The 9,161-nt window shown below is 35.5% G+C and overlaps 1 protein-coding gene across 1 annotated transcript; it reads right to left on the reverse strand.

The window, feature by feature from the left end:
* Window positions 1-213: 213 nt before the first annotated feature.
* On the reverse strand, window positions 214-6,232 carry LOC149088699 (THAP domain-containing protein 1-like). The gene is made up of 4 exons (XM_089249055.1): window positions 6,091-6,232; window positions 3,690-3,943; window positions 2,522-2,773; window positions 214-2,425 (listed from the first exon to the last, which is right to left on the reverse strand). Exons 1-3 carry the CDS (start codon window positions 6,159-6,161, stop codon window positions 2,544-2,546), a joined length of 555 nt encoding a protein of 184 aa, XP_089105181.1. The 5' UTR covers window positions 6,162-6,232; the 3' UTR covers window positions 214-2,425; window positions 2,522-2,543.
* Window positions 6,233-9,161: the final 2,929 nt, after the last annotated feature.

Below are 9,161 nucleotides of genomic sequence, written 5' to 3' on the forward strand. Positions count from 1 at the left end.
TGTTTGACGATTTATCACATTTATCAATACGAGCTGGGGATTGTACATAATCACTGATAAAAAGGGATAAATGCAATAAAATGTATCATGTATAGGGAGTTATATGTACAGTCCGGTTATTATACATAATAACCGAATGTATCATATTTACTGTGGGTGTAACGTATACACACAGTACATCAAATAAAAACATATATGAAGTATAAACACAAATGAAATATAGAATATATTTGTGCAAATAATGTGAGTCTATATACAACATGTTACGGTAAATGTTATAAATCGGAGATTTTAATACATAATTAGACATAATCGCGGGATTTTTGACATTTACTGCAACACATACACTATGCCGACTACGTTAAATGTAGATTATATACAAAATAAACTGTTGCTCACATTACTGACCTTTAAATAATGTAGTTTTTGTGTTAATACTTCTAGTTTTGAATCTCTGTAAATCCTCCGTGCATGATTTAGCAATATGGTTAAGTCTTATTTTGAAGTATTGAAACAAAATGCATTTCACCAAAACTGCTTTATGGTCATTTAAGGGTTCTTGTTCTAACATATGGTTATTCAAATCATCAAATAAATTTTCGTCTACATCCATCAGTGTTCACAATTAGGAAATGCATTAAATTTTTTCTCATTAGATTTTCTTTTGTACATGCTTTTACTTTTTCTCTACAATTTCGCACAACTTTTCAGTATTAGATCCAGGGTATGTTAATCCTCCTCTGTGTTTTTGTTCAATTAGTTCTGAATATACTGGATGTAGAGTTAAAGAATGTTGGCAAATGTGACATTTTATTGTTGACTTCAATTTTTTAATTATAAATCTGGCTATATAACTGACAGTTATTATTGAGAAGTGATAAATTATTGTTAATGTCTGAGATAATAGTTTTGTCACTTTCAATCTGATCTGTTTCAGTGTCTGAAATTTGGCAATGACCAAGTCTATCAAGGTGTAAATTTGTCCGTGAGGATACATTTAATATATTAGTATCATCTAGGGGGAATGCAATTCGCATAAGCAGAAGAGTGTAGTTGGTGATGTGTCAGAATTGTTTGTATGCGGCTTTGAATTGCTTCGCTGTTGGATTATTGTTGAAGCCACCCTTACTTCTTACAATGCTAAAAAACATCTCTAGATGATCTTGAGACATTTTATACGTCATCAAAAATGTTAAATCGCTGTTTTCAATATGCAAGTATAACATTTTCAAACTGTAAATGTTTACAAGAAATCCTAGAAATCCTGTTTTTCGGTTGCTCTCTAATACTGAGCAACCAGAGATCTTCAGGCCTCTTATGTATGTCTCGGCTTCATTCAAAAAATTGAAGATATCAGCCTTATTTGAGCTTTGTACAGGAGACTTGCGACCTTTTGCAAGTACATTTTTACTATTGAAAATGTCAAAAAGGTCATTGAAAATTTTAAGAAACTCAATGGTTCCTTCGCATCCTTCAAAATTTGGATGGTGTATTCCACATCAGAGATACATAAGAGCATCAGGAACACTTGCATTTAACACTTGTGTTGCTAATTTCACCTTCATCTTCTCCCTTGCCCACTCAATATGTCGGTTTCTAAGTTTATTTCCCAAATGTACGCCCTCATCTTTCTGGAGTTTGTGCAACGAAGATATATGTTTCCATTCAATTGGTCTCCCATCGCCATCATATAATATCCCCTTCGACGCAAAGCAATTTCAGATCAATTAGATTATATGACTGGGATCCAACAGAATCTGAATTTTTTTTCTTTTGTCACTGGGTGTTCGAAAGAAGGGTTAATGTTATCGACATTTAATGAGCAACCCAACTCTTTCGCCATGGTTAAATTTGTTTGGGTGCCATCAAAAGTTAGCGATATAACTTTTACTCGAGTTTCATGTAACAATTCAAGACAATTATTTATGATGCTAGCTCTCTCAGATGCATTCAAACCAGCAATTAAAAAGTATGCAACTGGTATCTTCCAGTTACCATTTATGCAATTCAGCATAAGAACATACGCTTCAGTTGCAACTGGTAACTGGTCATCGTCGAGATTCGTTCCATAATCAACATACCCTGAAAATTTTGTGGCATCCCATTCAATATGTCGACGAATAGACATCTCATCCACAATCAGGGAACATATAAGCTTCTTTTTATTTAAGGAAAAAGAATATACTTGTTCTTTCAGTGCTGATAGTGCAGCTTGTGAAAATCCTGGTTCACCATCAACTGATCTATACCCTTTCCTCAGTGTTGCAGGATCGGGGAGAGCCAAAGCGAATGTTTTCCTGACGTATGCCTTACTGGAATAGAAATGTAACGCGAGAGCAAATGTTCAAAGTTCAGGTGAAAATGCTCCCTTTCTTCTTCGCTGTATTTCTTTACACAATATCTGACTGGAATTAGATAGAGAGACCTGTAAAACATGAATGTGTATAAACATTTTTTTCTTCGAAACATTGAATTTACATAAACATTAACCTAAAAAAAGAAATACATCATGCCAACTCACTTCCAGTGCATTTTGAGCACTTTCAGAAATAACGTTTTTTTGACTTCAATTCTGTAATTCTCTCTTCCAGACTGCATATTCGTTGTTTTAATCGTTTACTTTTTTGTTGAAGGATTTTTATGGCAGACGACTTCCGCTTTTTGTCTGTAATTGCTATCAAAAATGCCTTTTGAGCTTTAGTTGGGGATTTCATATCACTTTCTTGAAAATCTCCCAAATAACAAAATCTTTTTGGAGGTGGAGAAGAGGTTTCTGGAAAGGGAAAAAAACAAATTGCAATAAAGAAATAAATATCCATATAAATGTAAGGATATAAATACACAAGGTATCTTATAAATGCTAGCACAGCCTTTATCTGATCGACCGTCCATCGTAGAGGTATCATTCTAATTTAAAAAATGCTCAGTAGGCATTCAAAAAATGCCTGTACCAGTTTTGAAAGTAAAAATACAGAGTATAACAAAATAAAAAAATTTAAACTTTTATACGGTTTTCGTGTACTCTAACTTCCAATTAGAAAGTTGTTGTCCTGTCTCTCCTAATGCTAACAACGTTTCTGGTGCAATATTCGAAAAACGGAGAAAATTTGGGAGTTTGGGTGAAACAGTTTTCCGCATTTAACGCTGTTCTTTCTTGAATTTAATTTGTTTTGTGAAATCAAATATCTCTGAATATTGTACTTAGAAACGTGGAACTTTTTTGTGTTGCCATCAAGAGAGACCGGCAAAAACTTTCTAATCAGGACTTAGAGCACAGGGAGACTATAGAAATTTAAATTTTTTATTTTGTTACACACTCTGCATTTTCACTCTCAAAACCGATACAGGGTAATTTTCTCAAATTACCCTGATTTCAATGATTTCATTTTTCAAATTGAAATCATACCTCCATGATGAAGGGTTGATGAGATAAAAGTCCACCTAGTACTGACAGGATACCCTGCATATATATATGTTAGCAAACTTGTTACTAATATGGGTACTGGCAATAATTTTATCTGCCTTAAATACAATTAAATTATTGAATTATTAAAGTATGGGTTCAATTACATGTTTACAATTATTTACCCTCTTATATAATATCACTCTCACATCAATATCTGATTCAACTTTTTCCTTTCATTATAATTTCCTTTTAATTGATGGCACAAAATAATTATATTACATACCTGTTGGTGCAACATCTTCCATTCTTTTCTTAGGTTCTTTTCTCGGCTTTGTTTCTGTTTTTAAAAAACTCGAAGGGAAATCAAATATTGTTGGGATTGCATCTTGTTTAAGCCAAGTCCCACCTAATTTACTTGTGTCGAAAGAATCTTTGGTGAAATGCTTTGAACAGATGCAAGTATGGTCTGTAACTTTGAAATTCTGTCGTCCCAGATTTCTTTCCCAAACTTCTCTTCTCTTCAGATCTTTAGGGAATCTGGAAGTGGAGATATGAAAATTGAGTATTCAATCAATTAAAAAACTAAGAAACATGTCTATAATTATACTCCACTTATTCTTTCATAGTATCAATACATTTAAATTTATTTATTTGTTTGGTGTAATAAAATTATTTTTTTATCATTATACATAACATGTTGGAGTAAAAATAAATGCTAGAAAATCGTATATGTTGTAAAGCCTATTTCATTTATGTTTTTAAATATTCTCTTCATTCACTTTGTCACTTTTAATTTCGAAAATTTATTTATACTAGGGGTTATTAAAACAAAAATTATCTTTCCAGAACATTACAATTACTCTAATTATACATTAATTATGAGTATATAATTATAATGCATCATATTATGTTATGTAATTTATTTATTTATTTACAATAACCCCAGAAGGCATGAAATGCACTTATACTGGAAGAAAAAAAAAATAATAATAGTCAGTACGGGAAGCACTTCGCATACGGAGCCAGGTCGAAGTCCCCCAATAGTGGAAGCAAATCTTGCGTAGGAGGCACGTACAAGTTCTGATGGAAGACTGTTCCATATTCTTGCCACACGGCATCTATATCCGTGGAAAAAGCAATCCCTTCTAGCCAGGGGCGTAGCCAGAAATTTTGTTTGGGGGGGGGGGGACCAAAGTGACAGAACAATGGATTTGGCCATCTTTTTCCCTTTTTTCGGTCATTTTCTCACATTTCGGGGGGGACCAGACCCCCAAGTCCCCCCCCCTGGCTATGCCCTTGCTTCTAGCCATTGGTATTCTTATTTGGAAGCGATGCCTACGTAGGTTAACTCGCCTGTCTATGATCTCAAAGAAAGGCTCTCTCGATGGTAGATAAACAATTTGGTAGACTAGTTTGTAGCACATCTTCAGATCTGCAGCGATTCTACGCCATTCCAGTGAGTGTAAACCCAGAAATTGAAGTCTCTGGCAATAAGATAGACCGCTCATGCCAGGTATTCGTTTAGTAAACGACCTCTGTGGCTTTTCGAGGAGCTGTATGTCCTTGATTTTGTAAGGGCTCCATACTTGCGAACAGAACTCCAGGGTCGGGCGAACGTACACACAGAAAGCATATGACAACGTATGCGCATCACACTTACGGTATGCCGTACGTAACACATATGAAATTCTATTAGCTTTGCAGACTATACCATGATAATGTAACACATTCACACTCATACCATATTCAGTCGTGAAATAATATTCAAACAATAAGAAAAAGTTTCATTTCTAACATTCTTGAAAAAACTTTTATAACCTCATCACACAAAACTGTAAACACTTACATAATATTTCAGGTATTAAAATAAATTTTACTCAAGAAAATTACAGAATCTCATCAATTTCTCTAAATTATAAGAATTAAAATTCCATGTAGAGTATATATGTAATAATTTAAAGTGTATATATATATGTGACATGCGTAATCTCTTCACTCCAAAAGTATGCATATGTTAATCTTAATTTAAGGTATTAAATCGTTTTTAGAATGATTCTTTTTTCAAGATAACATCTGAGGTACACAATATATGACTTCAGGTCTTGGTACAGATATTGACTCAAAAAATCAATTGAATAATTAATTTTCTTGTTTGAAGAGGCAATTTCACAAACAACAAACACAAATTAATGAATAAAATAATTTCTTTTCTGTAATAGTTTTATCTCAGGTGTGTAAAAATACTATTATTTTTAGAGGTTGTTATGCATTTTTATGCAAAACTGCAATTGTCCAGAGGGGGGGGGGGGAAAGTTTTCCTCACATTCTATTTAAATAGAATATTTTTCATAAATTTCTCCTTCTGAAAAGCATATTTTCTTCCAAGTTGAGCAAAACTCGAATGAACTCACTAGCTCGCCAAATATCGCCAAATCTTGCGGAGACATATTTCAGTTAAAACTTCATAAAACTCACAATTTCAATCATTTATTGCCAAAAATTCTATTAAAACATTTAATAATGATTCATGACATTTGAATTTTACCAAAACTTGGAACTTTAATTGAATTAAATCCAAAATGGAATCGTTAAAAACTGAGACTACGTCAGAAATCCATTGAATGGTCCATTTAATATTCCAATTGTTAATTTATAAGAAGGGGAATAAGTAAAAAAGTACTCACTTGTGAAAGGTTAATGTTCCTCCTTTCCTAAACCGTTCAGAACATCCGAAAGCAGCACACGTGGCGACCATTCTAATGAAAAATAAGACAGCACGTGTAGATAGTCATACGAGTAACCATAAGGAAAGCATTGCCAGCGAGATTCCCTGACCAGCCTTTTGACCGGAGTCACGTGACTCCGGATCTTTGCTTCACATTTAGGGTGACCATACGTCCCGTATTTCCCGGGACAGTCCCGGTATTTTCTGTTTTTTTGGCCGTCCCGACTTTTTGGCAAAAGTGTCTCGGTTTTTCCCGTATTTTACACGAAGCCAACTTGAATTTTTATTCTTTATTGAAATCAAAGATTGACATTATTTTTCAACTCATAAATTATTTTATGATAATTACAACTATATATGAGAATATTAATCTCCCACATTTGATTGAACGTTTGTCTTTCGTGGAATACATTGTAATCCACTGCAATTTGCATCATTTCCCGCCATTGGGATTTTTCCGTAATTTCAACAATATTTGGCAACTTTGTTTGGTTTTGGCGTTGTTTTTGGCGATAATTGGCGATGTCCCGTATTTGGAAACGCAATGTCCCGTATTTCTCTCGAGGAAATATGGTCAGCCTATTCACATTGTAACCCCTCGCGCGCACTCTATAATATTATTACTCTCTGCATGGCACTGAGCTATAAGAAAAGGTTTCCTTTTAGCTCAGCGGCTATAAGGGAAGCTAGGGTTATCAACCGTCCTCCTACGTTTCGGAAAATTCGTCCTTTTGACCTCTTTTTTAGATTTTTAGAGTCATTTTTTCCGTCTGGGAATTTTTTTTTTTGTTCAGTCTGTAACATATATCTCTTCATTGGTAAGAGTGTTTAGTTTACTTAGAACCGAGCACGCCCAGGCTCTGTCACTTTTGTGATATAAGCACTTGATTGTGAGATCGTGGCCCAAGTTGTCGCCTGACGTCAATAAAAACGTTTTTTGGAAGTCATAAAATGTCTCAAACATGACGTGATAAAATGGTCATTATGTCCATTTTGGAAACGTCAAAAATTGACCATTTGCAAATAGTTAGACTTTCAGAAGATAGATGGCGCTATTCGGAGAGACGGGGGGGGGGAAAGTACCACTTTTTGGGGCACGTCGGAGTCGAACCTGGTTCGTTCTCGGATTGTCCCCATGTATCCCATGCCATGCCTTTACCGATCGCGCTATCGTAGCGGCAACCAGCTGGTGTTATTTAATGAGGACTTTAAAAGTATTGATTAGTTATATTACAATTACCGTTTAATCTCTTGCTGAGTTTAGCCGATGGCAGTTATTTTTTCGTTTTATTTTATTTTTTTATCCATGACAAATATAGTAATATAATTATAAATATAATTATTTGCGTTATTTATAATTATCGAAAAAAAAAAGTTTTTAAAAAATTCATTTTTTTTAGCTCAATGAATTCGTTGCATCTTTTGAATTTTTGAAAGATTTCACAGATCTTCTGATCGTCCGTAAAAAACATGATATGGATGCAATTATAATTTATATAACGTACGTTGATAAATTTATATGAACTCATTGAAAAATTTTGCATTTCCATTCAAAACAAAATCGCAATTAAAAGTACTTCATTTATCTTGTGACAATCAGTAACGAATAGGCCTAGGGTAATTTTGAAACACCCTCTGAAGGTTCATTAACAAACATTTTGGATAATTTTTATATTTTCATCCGGAACAGAATTTTTCAGTTGGAAAGAAATTCGTGATTTTTATGACGCAAAATCGTTTACGCCATAAAAAATCACGTCATTTCATGACCTTCATGGCTAATAAAGTCATGCAATGCCCTGATATTTCATTTGGGTCATCAAGAATCACGTTATTTCCTGACCTTTATTGTTCGTGGTCATTAAATGACTTTGAAATGGCGTGATTTTTTTTTGATTGACGTCATTCAGAGAAAATGACCAAATTTTCACGTCATATTTGACGTCAGGCGACTACTTGGGGGGCGTGCCGGAGAAAACTTAAGCCGGCCAGGAAAGCACACCCGGTTCGGATGAACACCCCGCAACCCCCAAGCAGCACAACCACATCCCCAGACCCAAACCCCCAATCCCCGGGCACATCACCGCTCGACAAAGTCAGGACAGCACCGCGAGTGCGACTCCCCTCCGTCCCGACACCCGCGACAAGGCCCCGCCGGCGCGGTCCACGGCACCCCAACACTCCTCCAAGCCCCACGAAGGGAGACCCCCGACCGGCCCCAAGAACCTCTATTGTGGACATGAGAAAACAATATGTTACAAGACGAGAAGAGTGTTTGCGTGTGCCTCTTTTTTTCCTACACGCTTTGCCAACGCCCTCAAAAGTCCCAGAGGAATCCAAATTGCCTCCAACGGTGCAGATGCTGTTCTAACTATGGCCCGGCTTACCCGAGGATAAGATGAAAAAGATAGTCGGATAAACTGCAATACCCATTTTGAGAATACCATTACCGCGATGTAATAGTTCTGACCAGACGGTCAACCAGTGGGCACAATTATTAAAAGCGAGGGGGACAGGGATCGTTATTTTTTTTTCCTTACCACCTCCTAACGACTAGGCTGACCATATTTCCTCGAAAGAAATACGGGACATCGGGATTCCAAATACGGGAAAATACGGGACTTCGCCAAAACCAAACAAAGTTGCCAAATATTGTTGAAATTACGGAAAAATCACAATGGCGGGAAATGATGCATTACTGCAAATTGCAGTGGATTAAAATGTATTCCACGGAAAAAAAACGTTTGCCAAGGCAAATGTGGAAGATTAATATCCCTTATATAGTTGTAACTATCATAAAATAATTTGAGTTGAAAAATAATTTCAATCTTCGACTTTAATAAAGAATAAAAATTCAAGTAGGCTTCGTGTGAAATACGGGAAAAACCGGGACACTTTTGCCAAAAAGTCGGGACGGCCAAAAAAAGAGAAAATACCGGAACTGTCCCGGGAAATACGGGACGTATGGTCACCCTACTAATGACAGACGTGTGTCAAAATGTCGAGACGTTTCAGTCCAAGACTGTACTG

This window comes from Pholcus phalangioides, unplaced genomic scaffold, assembly GCF_987345545.1.
Source record: "Pholcus phalangioides strain wild (caught in Gottingen) unplaced genomic scaffold, Ppha-v1.0 ptg000003l_1, whole genome shotgun sequence".
Classification (NCBI taxonomy): Eukaryota; Metazoa; Arthropoda; class Arachnida; order Araneae; family Pholcidae; genus Pholcus; species Pholcus phalangioides.

Excerpts from the sequence above, each read along its gene's own strand:
- LOC149088699 (XM_089249055.1), bottom strand. The coding sequence starts at position 6,161 with ATGGTCGCCACGTGTGCTGCTTTCGGATGTTCTGAACGGTTTAGGAAA. Across the intron at positions 3,944-6,090 it reads GGAACATTAACCTTTCACAA|ATTCCCTAAAGATCTGAAGA; the intron begins GTGAGTACTTTT and ends CTCCACTTCCAG. Across the intron at positions 2,774-3,689 it reads GGAAGATGTTGCACCAACAG|AAACCTCTTCTCCACCTCCA; the intron begins GTATGTAATATA and ends TTCCCTTTCCAG.